The sequence below is a fragment of the Morchella sextelata genome (assembly GCF_020137385.1).
Source record: "Morchella sextelata strain SCLS chromosome Unknown scls_14, whole genome shotgun sequence".
Lineage (NCBI taxonomy): Eukaryota > Fungi > Ascomycota > Pezizomycetes > Pezizales > Morchellaceae > Morchella > Morchella sextelata.
The window spans coordinates 1,644,001-1,664,633 of NW_025408629.1; the positions used below are offsets into that span (position 1 = coordinate 1,644,001).

At 46.5% G+C, this 20,633-nt stretch overlaps 8 protein-coding genes across 8 annotated transcripts; 5 read left to right on the forward strand and 3 right to left on the reverse strand.

The window, feature by feature from the left end:
* Positions 1-268: 268 nt before the first annotated feature.
* On the forward strand, positions 269-1,270 carry H6S33_003303 (uncharacterized protein; the record flags this gene model as incomplete). The annotated part of the gene is made up of 1 exon (XM_044834678.1): positions 269-1,270. The coding sequence occupies one exon, from the start codon at positions 269-271 to the stop codon at positions 1,268-1,270; it is 1,002 nt and encodes a 333-aa protein (XP_044692510.1).
* Positions 1,271-3,127: 1,857 nt separating this feature from the next.
* On the forward strand, positions 3,128-3,616 carry H6S33_003304 (uncharacterized protein; the record flags this gene model as incomplete). Its single annotated transcript, XM_044834680.1, has 3 exons — positions 3,128-3,185; positions 3,347-3,412; positions 3,510-3,616. The coding sequence occupies 3 exons, from the start codon at positions 3,128-3,130 to the stop codon at positions 3,614-3,616; spliced, it is 231 nt and encodes a 76-aa protein (XP_044692511.1).
* Positions 3,617-3,738: 122 nt separating this feature from the next.
* H6S33_003305 (uncharacterized protein) lies at positions 3,739-4,639 on the forward strand (the record flags this gene model as incomplete). The annotated part of the gene is made up of 3 exons (XM_044834681.1): positions 3,739-3,886; positions 4,020-4,330; positions 4,412-4,639. The coding sequence occupies 3 exons, from the start codon at positions 3,739-3,741 to the stop codon at positions 4,637-4,639; spliced, it is 687 nt and encodes a 228-aa protein (XP_044692512.1).
* A 1,249-nt stretch (positions 4,640-5,888) lies between these two features.
* On the reverse strand, positions 5,889-7,325 carry H6S33_003306 (uncharacterized protein; the record flags this gene model as incomplete). The annotated part of the gene is made up of 6 exons (XM_044834682.1): positions 5,889-5,968; positions 6,040-6,132; positions 6,200-6,352; positions 6,412-6,485; positions 6,545-6,559; positions 6,631-7,325. 6 exons carry the CDS (start codon positions 7,323-7,325, stop codon positions 5,889-5,891), a joined length of 1,110 nt encoding a protein of 369 aa, XP_044692513.1.
* A 1,728-nt stretch (positions 7,326-9,053) lies between these two features.
* H6S33_003307 (uncharacterized protein) lies at positions 9,054-13,732 on the forward strand (the record flags this gene model as incomplete). Its single annotated transcript, XM_044834683.1, has 10 exons — positions 9,054-9,127; positions 9,183-9,513; positions 9,663-9,747; positions 9,827-9,934; positions 9,993-10,034; positions 10,103-10,198; positions 10,298-10,471; positions 10,570-10,594; positions 10,653-11,252; positions 11,326-13,732. The coding sequence occupies 10 exons, from the start codon at positions 9,054-9,056 to the stop codon at positions 13,730-13,732; spliced, it is 3,942 nt and encodes a 1,313-aa protein (XP_044692514.1).
* A 1,050-nt stretch (positions 13,733-14,782) lies between these two features.
* Positions 14,783-15,606, reverse strand: H6S33_003308 (uncharacterized protein; the record flags this gene model as incomplete). The annotated part of the gene is made up of 2 exons (XM_044834684.1): positions 14,783-15,457; positions 15,514-15,606. The coding sequence occupies 2 exons, from the start codon at positions 15,604-15,606 to the stop codon at positions 14,783-14,785; spliced, it is 768 nt and encodes a 255-aa protein (XP_044692515.1).
* A 964-nt stretch (positions 15,607-16,570) lies between these two features.
* H6S33_003309 (uncharacterized protein) lies at positions 16,571-16,954 on the forward strand (the record flags this gene model as incomplete). Its single annotated transcript, XM_044834685.1, has 2 exons — positions 16,571-16,744; positions 16,799-16,954. 2 exons carry the CDS (start codon positions 16,571-16,573, stop codon positions 16,952-16,954), a joined length of 330 nt encoding a protein of 109 aa, XP_044692516.1.
* Positions 16,955-19,052: 2,098 nt separating this feature from the next.
* H6S33_003310 (uncharacterized protein) lies at positions 19,053-19,606 on the reverse strand (the record flags this gene model as incomplete). Its single annotated transcript, XM_044834686.1, has 2 exons — positions 19,053-19,489; positions 19,549-19,606. The coding sequence occupies 2 exons, from the start codon at positions 19,604-19,606 to the stop codon at positions 19,053-19,055; spliced, it is 495 nt and encodes a 164-aa protein (XP_044692517.1).
* Positions 19,607-20,633: the final 1,027 nt, after the last annotated feature.

A 20,633-nucleotide genomic window follows, 5' to 3' on the forward strand; every position in this document is an offset into this window, starting at 1 on the left:
AAACAGGGTGCTCTCGGTCCGCTCAACGACCATAACCCCAGCACAGATCACAATGCAGGTGCACTCGATCTGCATAAGGGGGTCAGGGGCCGGGGTTTTCTTGGCGCATGTATAGTAACCCCTACCTACATACAGCTGCGCTCCCTGCTTGATCCTCCTCACGCGTCTTCCCCCGTCCATCGCGTCTTCCCCACCAGACAGGCACCGCAAACACAACCTCTTTTCTGTCACTTCCTCCGACATATAGACTGGCAGAGGCCCGAATGTCATGCCATTCCCTAATCTCCCCACCGAGATCCTCGAAGCCATCGCCTCAAAGCTCGATGAGTTCTCCCTCAAATCACTCCTAGAGTGCTGCCCGCACCTCACAGCTCTGATGCCTCTGCTGGACGCGGCCATCCTAGAGTCTCAGAAGCATCCAAATCGCCGTATCTCCGCCCTTCACTGGGCTGCAGAAAAGGGCTTTCGTAAGCTCGCTTCAATCCTTCTCGCCAACGGTGCCTCCATCAACGTGCGCGACGGTTGTAACCAGACACCGCTACACCATGCTGTCCTCGGCGACAATGAGCTTATGGCCCAATTCCTCCTGTCGCACCCAGACATCGATATCAGCGCACACGATGACGCCTGGCAGACGGCATTTCACTGCGCAGCCCTCAGTGGCCGCGTAGGCATGGTAATGATCTTTCTAGACCATGGCGTTGAGATCAACCAGGGTACATATCAGGCCAAGCAGACGGCACTGCACTTTGCCGTGCAATTCGGCAATCTTGCTGTCGCCGAACTACTACTGCGGAGGGGCGCCGACATCGACCGGCGGTGCGAGCGAGGGAAGACGGCGCTACATTGGGCAGCACAAGGAAACCATGTTTTCAATCGCGATCTGGTGCCGGGGATCAGCCTTTTGATCGAGAACGGTGCTGATGTGACAGTCCAGGACCAGATGGGAAACACAGCACTACATGTGCTGGCTCAGTGTTATCTCGAAGGCGCGTACGATGCAATAACACTTCTGCTGGAGCATGGTGCCGGTATCGATGTGCAGAACAAAAAGGGGAAGACAGCACTACATGTGGCAGCGTTGGACGATTCGGGCAGGGATTCGCCAGATGTGCTGAATCTTTTGTTAGACGAAGGTGCAGATATTGGAATTAAGGATTCGAGAGGGCTGACGGCTCTGGAGACAGCGGTAAAGAGGGGTTTTAGATTTACGAGGAGAAATAGAAACGAGTGTGAGATTGGGTTTCGGGGGAGCATTTTCCCAATGTAAAGTTTCTTATTATCTTTTATCTTTTATCTTTTATTGTATTTTGTAGGATTGGGGGGGATGGGGGAGTTGGGGAATGTATAGTTAGCTTGGATAATTGTAATATTAATTATTAGACTCAAGGAGAAATGGTACTGGTGGATGGATATCTGACCATTGAAAATTGGCCGCTTTATCGAGAAATAAAGTAAGAATTGTTGACTTCTTAAGAGGGAGATTGTTTGAGAACAACTGAGTTAAAGGCCACATGGACCATAGGTAATTAATTGCCTGCATACTATAAGTTATCTGTTATCAAGTCAGTGCCCACTGGCCAACAGGATCGTCATAGCTACTTGTACTTGTATGTAAGTACTTGGCAAAATAGAGCACTAAATTTCATCTATCTAATAGGTGCGTCCAGCATTCCCTCCAGGGCCTTAGTAATCCATGCCTTTCTTCCCCGCATATGTATTTTCCGACACACTGGGTACATATGTTTGTGCTCGTGGAGCAGGCCATTCAATCTCGCCGATCTGTACCCCACAAGTCCGTTTCACAGCATATGCCGTAATTAGAGTATAAGCCCATATGCAATAGCGTTTCCGAACACGACCAATATTGCATGGCATACAAAAAGGTGGATTTGGCACGTCATGAATGCTGATTACCATTGATGTACCGCCAACACCGTAGAGACTGACTTGAACTCGTCGATCGTTGCAGTCAGCAAACTAGCTACCTATATATATACGCGGTAGTTGAAGAAGTTGATGACATGCAAGGCTGCGATTAAGAAGTACATAGAGTAAGCATGATGTGACAGCCAACAAAGATCAACTTAACACTGCAAAAAGATTTATATCTCATAATGGCGAGGGCTGAAATGACGGATATAGAACATGTGCCTATGGTGAGATCACTATGAGGGCTCGCTTGCAATTGGCGCTGGGGTTTCGCACCGTGATAGGGTGAGTACCAAAGGTATCGGGAGGTAATCTGTATTATAAAGTTAGATAAAGACTGAGGGGGTATGATAGAGAGTTTACCATTATTGGCGGTATAGGTAGATGAATACGAGTGTAAAAGCTAACCGCTAGGAAGTCTTCTAAAGATCAAACGGAGACGTTTATTCTCAGTTGCAGGGCCGACAAACACTGAATCAAATCCTTGTTATGTGCTGCTCCTTAATACAAGCTAGGATTGCTTACTTAAACGGAAAGCTACACTATTATTATCGATACATCGAGAGATAATATGCATGTTGCCTACGTCATAAGTTGTCACTCGTTAGCTTGATACCATAATGTAAGCAACTTGTTAGGGAGAAGGCTACCGTACATACATGTACTACATGTATGTACCTGATGACACTTGATATTCCCTGGTGACATCTGATATTAATCCCTGATGACATCTGATATTCCCTGATGACACCTGATATTCCCCTGACGTCATCAAAAGTTAAACGTCGAGGAATACGAAAGGAAGAAAGGAAACGCGTCTTCTTTGAGCTAATTGGATATAGTCTTTGAAAACCCAGTTAAACATGGACCCGATAATTATAAGCAAGTCCATGATACGATCAATATCTACATCACGCAGGCGCGTATACTCTCAACTCTACTCTATGCCACGGCCGGACTATGTAACTCTATGGACTCACTTACGTGCATGCATGCAAACTCGGAAGCGGGGAGACTCGTAGGTACTCTAGCAGGAGATCTACCGGGTTATCTACTTTCCTTTTTTTGGCTCACCCTTTTACTGTCGCACACTATTAAACGGAGTCACATCTCCGGGTTGCATCAAAAATCATAAAATCAGACAGCTTAGCTTCCCCGGTTGGTTCCACCAATTGCGTCGCGCCTCCTCACACCAATGCTATTCGACATATTTCTACTGTTGAAAATCACCAAATACTTAATCGGAGGGAAAGGTAATACACATTCCTCTGTAGACGACAGTGATCATAAGGGTTCAATTAACTACATGTATTACAAACCATGTGGTGGGTTGCGTTAGGATCCTTGGAATAAAAATTGCTTTTTTTGCTCTAAGCTTTGCCATTGGCTTACTTCCTAGCTCTGATCACCAAAGGCGGGAGCCTGAACAGGGGGCTTGACCTACATGCAAGCTTTTATTTGCTACAAGGAGTTACTCTAGGTCTGGCCCATCGCGAAAGAAGCTTGTCTATCACTGTTTTTCTTTTTCTCACTCGCTGCCTCTTCTGGACCTCTAATTGCCACTAATTTATGATCAGCCTCCACTGTAATGCCCACTTTGGTTTTTGTCTCAATAGCTTTGAGGAATTCCACCCACAACACCCCCCCCGCGCTTTTCTTCCGTACCCGTAGTACATATGGTTGATGCGTCTCCCACCCTTTCCCTCTTTTTTCAGCCTTTCCTTCCGTCCAAGGTTGAACCCCTCAATAAAAAATCCAAACAGAAACAGAGAAGCGTTCTCTTTTGGTTGAAGAAGCTCGCAAAACATGGCACTGCTATCATCGCTGACTCCAGGATGTGGGGTTCTCCTTTTCTCGTGGATGCTATTGTTCTTGTCTGGCGTTAGTGCGCATTTCGAGGTCCAGTATCCCGCGCAACGGAGATATGTATATCATGATCAGTTTAAGTTCCCATGTAAGACATTACCCCATCATTCTCAATCCCTTTAATTTTGGAAGGTTACGCTGACTTTAGTAGGTGGAGGTTTGAGCCCCATCCCCATCCCCATCCCCTCATCTTTGATATCTCTAACCATTTCCCCACTCAGGTTCTCCTAGAGATCCGTCTGCTAACCGGTCCTCATGGCCCGTGGGCGGCGGCGCCCTGTCTTTCGTTCCAATCCACGCTTTCGCACTCACGACTGTCAACATCGCGCTCGGCAATGACATCGACGAAAATATCGACTCCAACCCGTACAATGTCCCCATGGTCCCACTATTTAACCAGACCGGTGGCAATGCTACTTTCTGCATTCCTAAAATAAAAATCCCTAAGAAAATCGCGAGTGAGGCGACAGATGGTGTAAACGCCACGATGCAGGTTATTCAGTTGACGGCTACTGGCGCTGCGCTGTATAGTGTATGTATACATACATACTTTGGCAGGAGGAGGAATAGGAAGAAGAAGAAGGTCCACTAACTGAGCACTGGCTTGATATAGTGCATAGATATCACATTCTCCGCGAGAGAAGCCGAGATATTTGCTGAGCCGGCGGTGTGGAACCACTTTTGTGTCAATGGAACGGGAATGGGAGCACAAAAGATCGGAGCCCCGATAAATGCAAGCATATCGAATGCTGCAATGCGGTTAATAACACCGCCCTCGTCTTTGTCCTCGCCGCTAGTGATAGCAGCTTTTGCTTTGCTCTGGTCCTTGTGGATGAATTAGTGATTTTCCATTGGTTTTTTGGTACGCGGCTGAGGTGTATATTGGCGTTATTCTGTATCTTGTCCTGAGCTTTCTTTCTTTTGTATAAATAAGTGAGAGTCAACTCTGACGCATGACGATGATGCCTATGGGCTCATGGACTGAGGCTGAGCCCTTGATATCTTCTTTTGGTTAGCTAATAGGAAATCTCCAAGCATCTCAATTAATTGAATACCAGTACTAAAATTGACCGAACCGGCAAATGAACCTAAAGTGGAAAGCCCAAACCGGTGGGGCACCACCACAAAACCCTTTCTTGCGTTCCCATGATTGTTCTTTGTTCTCCGGGGTCGGTATTTGAGTGCTGGAACCAAAGTTCCGAAAGTTAGGCTTTGATATCTGAAAATATTTTTTGACCAGTGCACCATGTTCTTATAGAATCCCCACATCTAACAATAGAACTCGACGCAGGGTCGCGGCGTTGAACGTGCCAATAAGGATCTGGAACCTGAGTTCTATATTTACCCATTCTTGCAGAATATCTAGCTAGCTAACCGCCGCTGCAAAGTTTTTACGCCCCCACTGCTGGAGCATGTACTGCTCGTTAAAGTACTTGCCATGCATCTTCTGGCATAAATAATGACAATAGAACGTACACGCTCATGCAGGTACGATACATCATCGAGACCTTCTGGTAGAAGAATGTAACTTCTTAATCGATCTCTGAGGGAGCTAAAGTCGAGGCACACCTGAGTAAAGCGGTGATTGGAGCACAACTGCATAGCTAGAGATTGCGCACATGACCTGGTAGTACTTGTCCCTATAGAAGCACATCAGATATAGAGAAGGGAATAGCGGTAGATCGAGTATGAAGTTGCCCTAAATAATTATAAGATATAGTATACAAGGACGGGATCCTTATCACGATCCGTAAAAGCTTCATCCTTCAATGCTATTTTTATTAATTGTAACTGAATACTCTGCTTTGTAATGATGTGGTACGTTTGGGGATCCGGAGGATGTTGTTAGACATGTAGCTATGAACGGACGGCTCCCGATCTATTGAATTCAACGAGCACCTGCTTCCCCGGCCCTCGGGACTTGAGCATTAATTAGACGCAACACAGATTGGATATCAGATGTTGCGCCCCTGTTACATATATTTATCTACCCCGCAGCCATGCTAATATTTGAACAGCAATATTACAGCTATCATCACTTTCCAATACTACATGTAGGCATGCGCAGCTCCGATCTCTAATCTCGAACGTTACCTCGTGTGTGCGGTGGATGTAACGCTAGTGACGCTACGACTCGCAGGCGATAAGCTTTGCACGGACGTCGTCACAGCTAAATAACAAGCCTCATCAGCTTAATGCCCGTTGCATTGGATTGGTATCAACTAGCCAAGTCAAACTCACGATCAAGCTCAATCGTACCACCAGCATCCTCGCCACCATCACCTGTGTGCGGGTCCAAAAAATGGAAGAACAATGTTTTAAACGACCTCGTCCCTTCGCTAATGTCAGAAATCATCCATTTGGTTGACATACAAAAGACAGTTTGGGGTGTAGGGGAAACCTTTTTCCTGTTTCTTCCAATTCCTTCTCGCCTGGAGATAGATGTTTTTGAAGATTTGCAACAGAGTTCCTATACCCACAACAAACGGAATGAGCTGTCCTACAGAGTCGAGATCTCCGACGCCACTGACTTGGTTCCATCTCAGAGAGCACTCTACGGAGATGATGATTATACCAATTCCCCCAAACCCAAACAATGAGCCAGCAACATACCAGAACAGAATTTCTCCGGGAGAGAGACGCTTATTCTGCATATACTCTTGCCCGTTGATCGGTCCGCTATTGATCTGGGAGCCCGAAGTTACCGAGCCTGTTTGATTCTGAGTTTGCTGCATTTGGGCCCCACCTCTCGATCTCATCTCTATTAGAAAGTTACCATTCTTTGACCACTCTGGCTCTTTAAATGGCTCTAGCAATACATCGACCCAGTACAGCACGAAGTTCTCCTCCTTCTTCCGTGAAGAGAGTAGCTGCGACTCGGAAACCGCGATCATGGTAAACACTATGACCAGGGAGATACACCCCAGGATCAGTGCAGCCATCATCCATATATTAAAAACCTTATTGACCGTGCGGAACCAGCCAAACAAGTCAACTCTCGCCATAAAGAACCCGTACGTCGAGCACGGCCCCACCCCCATCCTATCCATTCCCCGCCACCAGAACCAGAGCGAATAGCTATGCAACCCTGCCAGCAGGATTATGAAGCATATCATCGTGAAGACCGCGCCGCCGAAAATCCCGTTTTCGTCATCGTCGCGTGAGATTGCGAGGTAGATGAAAAAGTACGAGAAGGTTGTGAATACAACGCCGGAGAGGAGTATCACCACGATGTAGCTCTCGGCTGCATAGAAGTCGGTGCCTTCCCGCGCGGCTTGGAAAATCAGCCCGACGAAGAGACTGAACTGGAACCAGAGGTTGACAGTCTGCGCGCCGCGCGTCTCGGAGGGGATGAACGTGTTGGCGAAGCAGGTAGCGACGAGTTGGCTGTAGAAGCCAATGCGAATGCCGAGGCCGTAGAGGTCGGGATTGCCGCTGAGACTGCAGGCGGTGTTGTCTTGGGCTGCGGCATAAGCGACAAGAGTTGCTAGTATTATTAACGTTGAGAGATGCTTCGGAGTAGGCATCCTTTGGGCTTATAAGCCTATTGAGATGACTTGGATCGATGTGGTTTCTTCATGGCACTTGTGTCTGGTGGGCATGACTAGTTACATCCATGTCAATAATACTCCCTGTAATTTCTGGGGTATGGATTTCTAGAGCGCCGCGCAGTCAAGTATATACCAATGGATCATGGAGAAGTAATTACGAGTCTTTAGGAAGGGCAACACTAAACCTTAGTAATAGCACTCAACACCGAATTTAATCAGTATATTACAAGATGGCTATGTATTGTTTTAATTTCAGCACAATTGATCAGAGAGCTAGAATTGACCGCCTCGACACCAACCACCACATTTTACCATATGTAGTCGTCTGGTCAAAGTTCTAAAATTGTACCGTCAACTCAGTGATCCAGTATGGCACAAAATTAACCGATCTCTAGCACCCTCATAGCAACCAAAACCGTCCTGCGAGGAAATCTCACATCGAGACATTAAAGGTCAGAAAGATAAGCCTGTTCCTGGCAAGCATCTAGCTCTATTTATGAGAGCAAAAATTACTCAATTGCCCTCCTAGTTATTGAGTTATTCTCACCTGAAGTTGAGTTCGACGTTCACGTTGTCGTTAATGATCGGTTAATTTTGTAACCCGACATGAATACCTTTGAGGTGACACGGTTAGATACCCCATAAATTTAGGAGTAGTATCCCCCCATAAGCATTATCTTTAGAAAGCAAACTGATAAAATCAACTTAAGGATATCGTTCTATCTATGTGTTTATCTCTTAGGCTGTGAATGGTGTAAACTAACCAAAAACAGAGGTTGTAACATCAAGAACTGAGGAGCCGGATAAAGCTGCTCACGGTCTGCCACTACGTAGTTCAAAAGACCTGATAAGAAAAATACATCCCTTCTTCTTTGGAGATTCCTATATTACAACTTCACTTCCTAGTTTACATGATTTATATATCGTGCCTGACAGCCTAAGGATGCTTATTTTCATTAAGGACCATGAGAATAGATATGGCATGATTTGCTCTTAGGAAGTATCTCGCATACGATCTACCCAGCTCAATGTTACACAGACCTCATGGGTTGACTTGATCAGGCTAATATATGTACTTACATAATCACTCGAGCAAGGTGCCAGCAGTAAGCAGCAAGGCTGGTCGAACCTCTATCTTTACTCCACATATTTACAGTTCCATTACGCACATCAACCAAGATTCAAGCTTACAAGACCACTATGAGTGCTAGAGAGCTTCCTACTCCCTCGCCAGGTAAGTTTCGTACCATTTTAATCCGTGAATATATCTACTGATGTCGGCAATCAATGCTGTTGCTCTAGGTGGATCTTCAGATCAAGCCTTAAACAAGCAAGTCAAAAAGAAACGGCCCTCATTCCTTAGGATTTTCCATCGATCACCAAAAAAGGGTGATGAAGTCTTACCTGTTGCAAATCAGGTTTCGGGCCATGCAATGGGCTCCAGTAGTTCTGTTGTGTCTGTTGGGGACCATATTACAGCCGGCAGTTCTGCAGCTGCTACACCCCAAAACCACACCGTAGCTTCGCCCAGAAGTACTGCAGGTAGTATTACTACAATGCCGACTAATACGGGCGCTGGCATTATAACAGCAAGTAGTGCTGTAGCTGTCACAGGAATACCACCTCTTAGCAGAAAAACCTCGGTTCATCCTGCTAAAAGTGCCCCGAGCATAGGAAACCCAGGTGTTAATAGTCAACATAAAAATGCCGGCAGGGAATAACCAAACAAATAATGAAGTTACGGGGAACGTTGCAGCGTTTATCCCCACCACTTTGAAGTAAGGTGACTATCTTGCTTTAGTATCCTCCTGTGGATAAAGCTCACAATACTAGTAAATCTGAATCAACATGGGGGGCAGCACTGGCAAAATTATCACCAGAAGAGCAAGAAGCGTTCGGTGTCGGTGGTACAGAAAAACTTGATATCTTGGAAGCTGTCCTGGCCGCGACGAGAGAGAAGAAAGATATCTGCCGACAGAAACAGTGGAAATATACCTGGAAAGGCGAGAGTATCATACTTCGTGATATTGCCGACAAGATTCTTGTGTGGGTCGACAAATTTAAATCTATTGGGGATGTAGTTGTATCTTTTGACCCAAATCATGCCGCACTCCCTTGGGGCGCATTTAGGTTTATTCTACAGTTATGTTCACTTTTTGATACGGTAAATCATGAGAAGTTTTAATCAAGGGCGCAGATGGCTATAAACGACAAGCAAAACATGGGTGCAGTACTTATTGGCCTCGAAATTGTTGCGAATCTTATAGGGAGGTGTGCGATATATGAAGCACTATATATTGGGAACGGCACCAGGTCGAAGAAGAAACAGTTAAAGTATACGCATATATCTTACTATTCCTGGTCCGGGCTAAGCAGTATTACTCAAAGAACACTGGAGGTACGTGTATTGCTGAGTTTTGAGACGCCGAGGCGCTGGATTGACACAGGATCCTAATATGTAATTGTCGTTACTATAGTTCGGATTGCATTCAGTACCTTTGAGACGGAGCTAGCTTCCCTGCTTGATGATGTCGCCACACAGGAGGCTAGCTTGCTCAAAGCGACTGACCTTGCAGAAGTAGAATGTAAGTCCTTGACCTGTTAACTCGATAATATAAATTCTAATCCTCATGTTTCTCATAGACCATAGAATAGCTTGCCATGAACTTCAGGAAACAAGTAAAGGTAGCTCCTGTATACTATGCCGACCAGTTAGATGAGTGCGAGCTAACATTACCACTTGATTCCGCCAGAAATATCCGATGGACTGAAAAGACTTGTCCAAGGATTTCAAATACCAATTATTAGAATTGAGTCCGATGTTAAAATACTTGTTAGTGCTCAAAATGGTATATATAAAAAACTAGCTTCCTCTAAACTATGATCCCCACATATCAATACTTGAAAATTTCAAATGAATATAGGCTGATAGTGGAATATGGTAACAGCCGAAGAGCGAGTAAATATCTTGAAATGGTTATCACAAGTTGAATATGAAAAGCATCATGTAAATGCTTGCATTGGCCATGTGGCTGGGACCGGTGAATGGTTGCTGAATAAAAGAGATTTTATTCAGTGGCAGAAGTCAAGTGCTTCAACAATTCTCTGGCTACGTGGAATCCGTAAGTCACCTAAAACACCAGATCTTGAAAGGAATATACCTTTCAACTCAAAAGGCCTACAACGATTTATAATCTGACATTGGTTTCGAGTTTCGTAGCTGGCGCCGGAAAAACAAAACTTACGTAAGCGCAACCGATACATACCGCCCAATAGCGGGTATTCATGTACTGATTTTTGTAGGTCGAGAGTAATCGATAACGCCATACAACAGCAGAAATCCGGAAGTGATGAGGCCCTTGCTTATTTCTATTGTAAGCGCGATGCATCTGGGCCGACCGATCTAGAAGTCATCATGAGCGCCATTGTTAAGCAACTATGCTGTCTACGACCATCGCTGCCGTTGCAGAAGGAGGTTGTCGCTGTTTACGAGGCTAGGAAGCGTTCTGGGTTCTCTTTAGGATCATTAGGGTTTCAAGAAAGCCTCGAACTCATCATCAAGCTAGTCAGTGTTTACCCACAGACCACCATTCTGGTTGATGAACTAGATGAGTATGATCAAGAGAAGCGAAAGAAATTTTTGATGTCCTTAAGGATCATTGTGGAATCTTCTACAAGCCTTGTGAAGATATTCGTTTCTAGCAGAAATGACGATATTGTACTCAAGCTAGAAAAATTACCAAACCTTTGGATCGAAGCAGCAGACAATGCAGGCGATATTGAGAGGTTCGTGCAGAAGGAGGTCATACGCTGTGAAGAGGATGGGGATTTGTTGCGTGGTAGCGTCACAGATGAGATGATAGAGAAAATTATTAGTAGCCTAACCACGCGGTCTCAAGGAATGTATGAATACAAATATTTCTTAATATACCACATGCACTACCTACCATAACATTCTTCTAACTGGTGGTTAAAGGTTTCTATGGGCCGACCTTCAAATTAAACACATATGCGCCATGGATACCTCGGCGGATATCGAGGCGGGACTAAACGCACTACCAGAATCTTTAGAAGAGACATATCTAGAGATTTATGATCATATACAATCCCAGAAAGGGAACAGCCCACAGATAGCTGAAGTTACTTTGAAGTGGGTACTGTGTTTGAAAATATCATTAACACCTGCAAAGCTCGTTACTCTAGTCTCGCGGTCCGTCAACATCGGTGATCGTGAGCTTAGCGTGGAAACGGTGTTGAAAATATGTTGCAATCCTCTCGTGCTTGACCGCCAATCCAACATTTTACGGCTTTCACACTTATCAGTACGCGAATTTCTTGAAAAAGATTTCGGAATCATCAATGCACACACCATGGCATCGAAGTTTTGTCTTTCTTATATGATGGATAATCCTGCTATCATGAGCCCCTCCCTCGCTCCTGATGCCAGGGCGGCATTTGTCAAGCGTTACGTCGTGATTTATTTGATACATCATGTCCGGTGCTCTAGATCTCTCCATCAACAGACAACCCCCGAGCTTTCTGAATTACTTTTGAAATTCTTAAAAAGCTCTGCTCTTGTGTCATGGGATATAGCACACCGGTCTTATGGGAATCCTGTTTATTACCCTCGGACAGGCTCATTGGCAACTCTTCCAGCCCGAATAGCATTATCGTTTGGGCTTTCTGAGGCTCGTAGCTTGTGGGATTCAGACTCAGGGGGTGTTTATGCAATGGAGAAGCAAGAAAAAATAGATTTGTTCGTGTTTATCGCAGCGCAGACACAGCACCGCTGGGGCCTGGAGCTACTTCTTGATAGTGGAGTAGATATCGACGGCACACAAACTCTGGGCTTCCTAAGGTTCAGGATAGGAGCAACCGCGCTACAGTCCACGGTTTTTAACGGAAACATAGACAATTTGAAGCTACTACTAGATAGAGGGGCGAATATAAACGTATACGGCCGCGGTCACTTCGGCAACGCGCTATACGCAGCGGTCGCAAGCCAAAAGGAGGCCTCTGTAGAGCTACTGCTAGGTAGAGGAGCAGACACCAATAGATCCGGCGGTAGCAACGGCAGTGCGCTAGAGGAAGCGCTCTGTGGTGGAAATGAGAACATTGTGAAGCTACTACTGGACAGAGGGGCAGCTTTCAACGCAAAGTGCCCTTTCTCGGGCAGCGCCCTACATATAGCGGCTGTCTATCAAAGGGAGAACATGGTCAGGCTGCTTCTAGACAGAGGGGCGGATATCAATGTACGCAGTGAGAGATACGGTGGCGTGCTACAGGCAGCAATGTTCGAAAGCTACAAGGAGACCGTTGCGAAGTTATTGCTGGATAGAGGCGCAGATGTCAACGCAAGCGATCGTAAAATTGGTAGTGCGCTACACTCAGCGGTCGGAGGCGGCGAGGAAGCGGATACTCTTGTGAAGCTATTGGTAGACAGAGGAGCAGATGTCAACATACATGGGGGTGATTGTAGCGTGATAGCGGAAGCGGTCGGTCGTGGAAGCGAGACCACTGTGAAGCTACTGCTGGAGAGAGGGGCAAATGTTAACGCTCATGGCGGTAAGTGGGGCAGCGTGCTACGGGCAGCCGCCGGGTCTGGAAACGAGAGCGTAGTGAAGTTAGTTCTTGAAAAGGGAGCAGAAGACAACACAACTAACGCCGGTTTTCACCGCACCGTTCTACAGGCAGCGGTTTCTAGAGGAAACATAAATATCGTGAAACTTGCGCTGGGCAGAGGAGTAGACGCCAACGATGTTAATAACGCACTAGACATAGCTGTTCGTGGAAATGAGGACGTCATTTTGCGGTTATTGCTGGATAAAGGTGCAGAAATGCATGTGGGTAGTCTTGGCGGTGGCATGATACACAGAGCGGTGATGAGGGATAGTGGAAACGAGAACATTGTGAGGTTACTGTTGGATAGAGGAGCAGATGTCAATGAAAACTTCCCTGGTCGGGGCAGCGTGCTAGAGGTAGCAGTTAGTAGCAGACGGGAAAACATTGTGAGGTTGCTGCTGGACAGAGGAGCAGATATCCACGCAGATATCCTCGGAACCGACGAACTTAACGGTAGACCAGGTGGACTCCTACCACTCGCGGTAGAGGTTGATCATCTAGACACTACGAAGCTACTTCTGGAAAGAGGAGCAGATATCAACGCATACTACGCGAACTACTACAGCAGTGCCCGTAGGGCGCTAGAAGTAGCGGTGCAAAGCTCCGGCAGCGCCGCCCCTGCAATTGTGAAGTTATTGCTGGATAGAGGAGCAGACATACAGGGTGGCGAGCTAGAGGAAGCGATACGCCGAGGAGAGGTGGAAATTGCGGACCTATTGGTTGACAGGGGAGCGGTCGTTCGGGGCAAAGCTGGTACATGAAGCAAAGGCAACGTGATAATACATGTGACTGATATATACGTATGTAATCATACTTTCGTTTTCTTTTATTGGGCTACAATTTTCTTATTAGGTAGTGTGGTTGAGTCTATGTATGTATGAAGTAGCTATGTAGGTACATGTATCTAAGAGAACATTTAGGAGCCGCCCGAAATTAATGGTGTTATGTAGCTGTAGCCTGAAGATTCGTTCTGGCGAAAATCCCGTTCTGAGAAATGAACTGCGTTTGGTAGCCTATTTTATGGGTCCAAAAAACAGCATTAACTCCATGAAACGTGAGGTTTTTAATAAGCAGCTTGGAGTTGACCTTTCCCCTTGAAACCTTGTTCCATATACCGCCCACGGGAGAGCCAAGAAAGGTGAAGCCCTGCACTGGTTGCTTGGAGAGGATGGTGCGCCGCCATAGCTTACGGGCTGCATGCGAGTATGAATTAAACAAAAAAAAAAAAAAAAAAAACGGGAGAGCCAAGATTTACGAAAATCAGGACATTCCTGTCATTACCCCTGATGACTAAACCTTGGGCGAGAACACCGCGGCCCTGTTGGGGCCTTGACTTTGATAAGGCGAGGCCTTTTAGAAAAAGTGTGAAGGAGGAGAGGGGAAGTCGGCTTGTGTTGTATTGCACAGAAGCTAGGATGCGTCATCACGTGGAATTGAGGCGACGAGTGATTGTTTATGAACCGGGCACTAGTTGGTCAATGCACGTGACCAGAAGAACGACCTGAGGTACGAGAGCTTTTGATCGATCTTTATTACAATGGGTACATATGCTATCAAGATGAAAGTACTCCGACGGCCAAGGGCTCAAGTAAGTTAAGACCAAGTAAAGCTATTTATTGCCATTTCCATCTACAAAACGTCCTATATATACCACAAAACCACAGAGAGAGAAAAGCCAAAACTGAGCACCAAATTCAGGAACAAAAAGCACAAAAGCCACCCACTTGACAGGATCCTCACAAAAGAAAAAAAGTAAAAAAGAATGAAAGTCACACACACTAATCAGTCAGTCAGCCAACAAAACCAACCACCTACAAATCAAACGGCCTCAATCTCCCCCCGCCACCGGCCGAATAAACACTGCACGGCGCCATTTCGTCCTCATCCAAGTACTCGTCATTCACGCCCCCATAATACTCATTGAAGTACTCCGACGTCCTGTACACGGGGTCTGAACGTTGCTTCGTCGCCGCCGACGCAGAAAGCATACTATGGGCGCTGCATTCCTCCGTCAGTGCCTGCGACGCTCGCATCTGCTGCTGCTGCTGCTGCGCCTGCTGCTGGAGGAGCTGGTTGTGCGTGGTGAGGGCGTGCGTGTAGGTATTGTGGTCGATGATGCCGTGGGCGAGTGCGATTTCGAGGTCGTTCTGGGAGGATGTGGAGCCGAGGTTGGATTGCAGGAGGTACTGGATGTAGGTGTTTTGTTCTGCGGTTGTGGTGATGGTTGTAGCTGGGCGCGGCTGCGGTTGCTGCTGTTGTTGCTGGGCGAGGAAGGGGGCGTAGGTGGGGTGGGTGTAGTGCTGGGAGACGGAGTAGTTAATTGTTGCCGGTGGGGACGTTGGGGGCGTCGCGGGTGGGTCGATGAGGGAGAGATTACGGGAGAAGAGGTTTGCGAGGTCGTCGCTGGTGGGGTCGGACCATTGTTGTTGGCCGGGTTGGGGTTTGGTTGGGGGCGTGGTGGGGACGAGGTTTGTGGTTGAAGCGCACTGTGGTTGGTGTTAGTCAGTTTGTACTGGAAATGATAGTAATAGCATGTACTCACCTGCGAACAGTATGGGATCTCGTCGTAGTCCATCCGGGGGAACTCGTCAATGTTGTTGCAGTTTAAGCAACGGACTGATACGTAGGGCATCATATTTTCAGCTAGTGAGGGGGAGGGTTAGCGGAAGGATTTTGCTATTAATTCTTGACATATGTTTCAGTTGCATGATCCAAGAGATGACAGGAGTGAGTATATATGTATGTGAAGTGCACTTTTTGGATAGAATGAGTGAGACGAATATTTCTTTCTTTCTTTCTAGTATATTATTTCTTTGATACGCTTTGTTTCTCACTACTGCGAATGAAAATAAAGGAAATGAGAAAAAGAAATGAAATCGAATACCAGAGAAGAAAAACAAAAATTTCAAATGATAATCTTTTTATCTGAAACTGAAGAAAATAACTCAAGGTGTGAGGGTGTGAGAGGGGTAGAGAATCGGCGGGGGGGGCAAAAAATGGAACTGGAGAATGGGTGTGGGGTAGATCTTGTAAGCTTGAATCGCGGGCGTCACTTGATTCTCGGCAAACAACGACAACGCAGGGGAAGATAGTAGGAATGCTGTAGAGTAGTGAATAGTGTGATACCGACGAGATTTAGAAGGTTTGTTTCTGGCGACAGAAGAGAGACTGGAAGCGATGAATATAATCGAGGGTAGAGAAGGAGGAGGAGGAGGAGAATGGCAGGTGGTGGGTATATGTACTCAACAGTTTGCTAAGGGCAGGGCAGGGCACATGATTGCATCGAGGGGTTCAAAACAACCAACAACAACCACCAGCTACCCCACCACACCACATCCTAGACTCATCCCTCTCCCCGGCACCGCAGCCAATCCCGCCGTGACAGCACAGGAAGCTTCGGGCCAACGGTAGTAAAAGCCGCACTGAATTTGCATACCAACGGGATAGCTAAAGTTTAAAGTGGACTGGTGTGAGGGGGGGTGGAGTGACCTGGAGTGACCTTGCCGCCGACAGAGATCTTATCATATCTTATCTTATCTTAGTGGCGTGACAACCAAGATCTGGAACAACCAACCAACGACAACACATCCATCAAGATCATGTCGAAAGTCCTCCCCCGCCTGCCAATCCACATAACATTCTTCTCCCGCTCCAGCTGTGCCTTGTGCACCAACGCGCGACAAAACCTCGCCGACGCGTGGAAGCTACGGCCCTTTGAGTTTGCCGAGATCGACGTGATGGAGCCAGGACAGCAGAAGTGGAAGGACGTTTACGTAGGTTCCATCAGTCGGGGCAGGGTAGGTTAACAGATTAACGGAAATCTATAGGAATTCGATGTACCAGTTATCCATGTCTCGAAAACGGGCAAGGGCGGGGTTGTGGAGGAGGTGAAGAAGAAACTGATGCATAGGTTTACCCCGGAAGAGATTGTGAAGGCTTGGGATGAGGTCAGGGAACAGGGGCCGGTAAATGAAGAGAAATGACGATTTTTTGTATGTAGCTGTGTAGGTACAGCAAATCCTCAGCCTTTCGGAGGGCGAAATTGAGGTCCGGATCCCCCAAATGATGCTACCCTGGTTATGGGCCTTCAACCCTAGAATACAATCTCCCTTCATTTTGCCACACTATGTATGCACTACTACGCGTGTAGGCGTAAGTCTGTAGATAGTGAGAGTTGTTGCAACCACGGCCACTGTCTATAGATTTACCCCTACGCGCGTAGTACATACATATCGAACCATTGCTTTTAAAACAAGATGTAAAACTTGCACTTTTACACGTGGGATCAGCAGAGTGCACTTTCAGTTATTCATGCGTCATCACTCGGCACGCCACTCCGCTAAGGCTTGCGTCCTATTAATTACATGCAGCCTTCCAAATAACGCTTCATCCATCTATGTACCTCTATGCCTGCGTCCATACCCAAGATCCAAAATTCAGTGCACTCCTACGTCAGTGACCCATTTTTATCACTAGTGCCCTCTGTCTTGATCCCATTAAACACTTTCCACGCACTCCGCCTTCGTGAGCTGCTTCCTTGAGCTTATCTTGCCGATACACATGAAATCCGGGAGTACCTACATAACCACGCCCAGAACACACACACAACCAACATAAAATACAGCCATTGCCAAGCTAGCTCACAATACAATTGCAGTACAACTCGCGGTCGCGATGTGGGCCACTACTAAGTAGTGCAGAGTACAAGAAACAAAAAAACGATCAATTCCAAACCCCAAACTCCAGAGAGTACAAAGAGTACAAAAACAAAAACAAAAACTAGTGACCCAAGATAAGTTTATAAGCCTTTACATCTTACATAACCCTCCTGCCCAGGAAGGAAGCCGAACCGGGGTCACCCGGTTAAACTACCTCGGGAACCGTACCCCAATACCGCTAGGCCATTGGGAGGTCCATAGTTTTCAACTGTAGCAATTTAATGAGCCAAACCTTTAACTTTGGACAGCCTTGGCACTCCCAGATACCCACACCTTGAGCAAAGGGCATGCACGGTACTAGTAATACATGCATCATGACTGCTAGTTAGGCTACGCATATCAAGATCACGGTCACTCAAGTCATCACCACCGGACCCCCCCCCGCCCCCTGCCCCCTTCCAAGTACCACCAAGCTCCCTTTTTGGAAAAAGTGGGGTTTATTAATTAAAAGTGGCCTATGGTCACTACTAAATAATTAAATATGATAAAATAGCTACCTTTTTTATGCTGGCGGCGCGGATTTTGTAGTTTTTATGACCAGCACTTCAAAGCTTTTATATTCGTAGTTGCAAAATAACGTATTCGGCCGGCCCTCAACCCACATGGTAAGGAGGATTATCAAGCTCGAAGAAGAATGAAACTCTGTGCGGTTCGATGCGGTATACTCGATAATAGATTGTAGTTCTCGACGTCCGTCTTAGGTCTATCAAAATGCTTCCATACATTGCAGGAAAAGTAATTCGAAATGCGAGTGAGAAACTATGATTACCACAGCTCCCATTTCTTTTTTCTTTTTTCTTTCTTTTTTTTTGTTTAATTCATTAATTGTATGAAGCCTTACGGCTACAGCTCCTATTTGCAGGTACTCATAATTACCTACTTAAATATAAACCTCAACCAGAGATTACACCAAGGTTATTGCGCAGCATCCAAAGTATGTTATGGGCCTATCTACAGAGGTATTTGTGAATTTCAATAGACCAGCGGGCATGGCGGGTGTGGTTGGTTGCGGGTGCGGGCTTGATTGAAACAGAAAATCATTTGATCTTCTCCTTCACTTTGAGAATCTCTAACTACATTTTTCCCTTTGTACTTATCTGGCTGTTGATATCACCATTCGAGATTAACGTCAAGATTAACGGAGTGCCAATAAAGGTTACTTCAATTAATGCGTATGTATTATCTATACGTAGCGCCGTCGCTTTCGTTACTAGACTCGAGAACACCTATCATGCTGCGTCAACATAAGCTCGTCTACATCACACCCCCCACTGAACTACACGTAAGTACAAGTAGCCACGAAATCAGGAGACACTCCGACCGCACAAAAGAAAAATACAATCAACCGCGTGAGGGTAAACCCTTAGGCCCCTTCCGCTTCCAGCGTTTTCTCTAGTTCTCGCCGTCTCATATCATTCTCTATTCTAGCCCTCTCCCGCTCTAATATGACCCATCGTATCTCCTCATCCTCTTTCTCCAATCCTTTCCCCAGATACCTGAAATCTAATCTAGCTCCAGTCGGCACTGTTAGATCTCCTCCTCCCCACTTCTCCATATCCCCAGTTTCTGGGGGTGAATCCCAGCCTTTATAGCACCGGTCTACACCCCATTGGCCGGTCTCTTCCGCATCTAGCCTGGCCTGAACATTTGCCACCGCTTGTCGTTGCCGCCGTAGCCGCCGCAGATATAAGAGCCCAATAATCAGGGACATCATTAAGAGCGGGACAAGGAGCGCAAGTGTTATTTTCCCAGCTGAGGATGGGGAGTGTGGGGTAGGATCAATATCGGTGTACGTGTGATCTGCAGAATAATTCCATGTTAGTGAGAGATTGGGGTCTGAGTGATGCACCATGACTTACTCCTCCTCAGCAACCGTCTTGCAAATCCGGTCTTCGACATCGCTGCTGGTATGGCCATTTGGAATCGACAATTAATGTTATCGACCTACAAACACCCTCGCTTGGCGGCTGTAGTCCTTTATATAAAGCCACGAGCACTTGTGATCAGACTTGCATCTGGAAATAGATGTTGTCAAGAGCCTCTCTCAGATGACCATCTTCCGAGACATGTGGTCGCCTAGCTTGGCCTGTTGAGGCTTGTGTTCCGATTGCCAAGACGAGTGATACAGGGTGTATCTCGGTAGCTCCCGTCAGCGCGTTGATGACATCGGGATTTGGGTGTGGATGTTTCCCCTTCTGGGACTCTCCTTGGTGGAGGAATCTGGGGACTGCAGAGTAAGACACGCGGTGCCGGGTTACCGGGGCTACTGTTGTTCCGGGTGTGGTGGGAGTGCATGTGATGTGGGTGGCTACATGATCGAGGGAGCACCATGTACCAGCTAGTACACACAAGAAGGGCGTTTACTGGCATCAAGAGCATAAAAAGTTACATAATATACATTGGTGATGGTGCGTTATGTGATCATGCGGGTCTAAGTTAACTGAGAGGCCAGGGAACAGATTTCGTAAAGTGTAAACCCCTTCCCCGGGATCCTTTTTCCCACTCCCATTCTACCACCGCCATGCTCAACTACATGTATCTAGAGGGTGCAGATTAAACAGTTTCATCAGACCCAGATACTATGCAATTCTCAGGCCTCGTCAAAAAATCGTTCCACATCTTATTGGATTACTGTTTGATCAGTTGGAGAACCGAATTCTAGAAATCGAGTCATGTCTCAGGAGGGTCGTAATATTCTTGCTTGGAAAACGGTCGGATTCTCCCCTCCTATGTACCTATAGTGGTGCCATTGTCAGAAAGCACCCCACTGACCCGATAGCTGTCGATGACGTGCAGGTATCTCTCCTCTACTCTATTTCTAAATACTGCATGTACCTACACAGATGTGGAGTAACTACATGTATGTAGCCTCCCCACCGCAAATGGAAAGTCCATGTATCTACCCTAGTAGGGCTTGCTGGAGGAAGTTGGTTGACAAAATTAG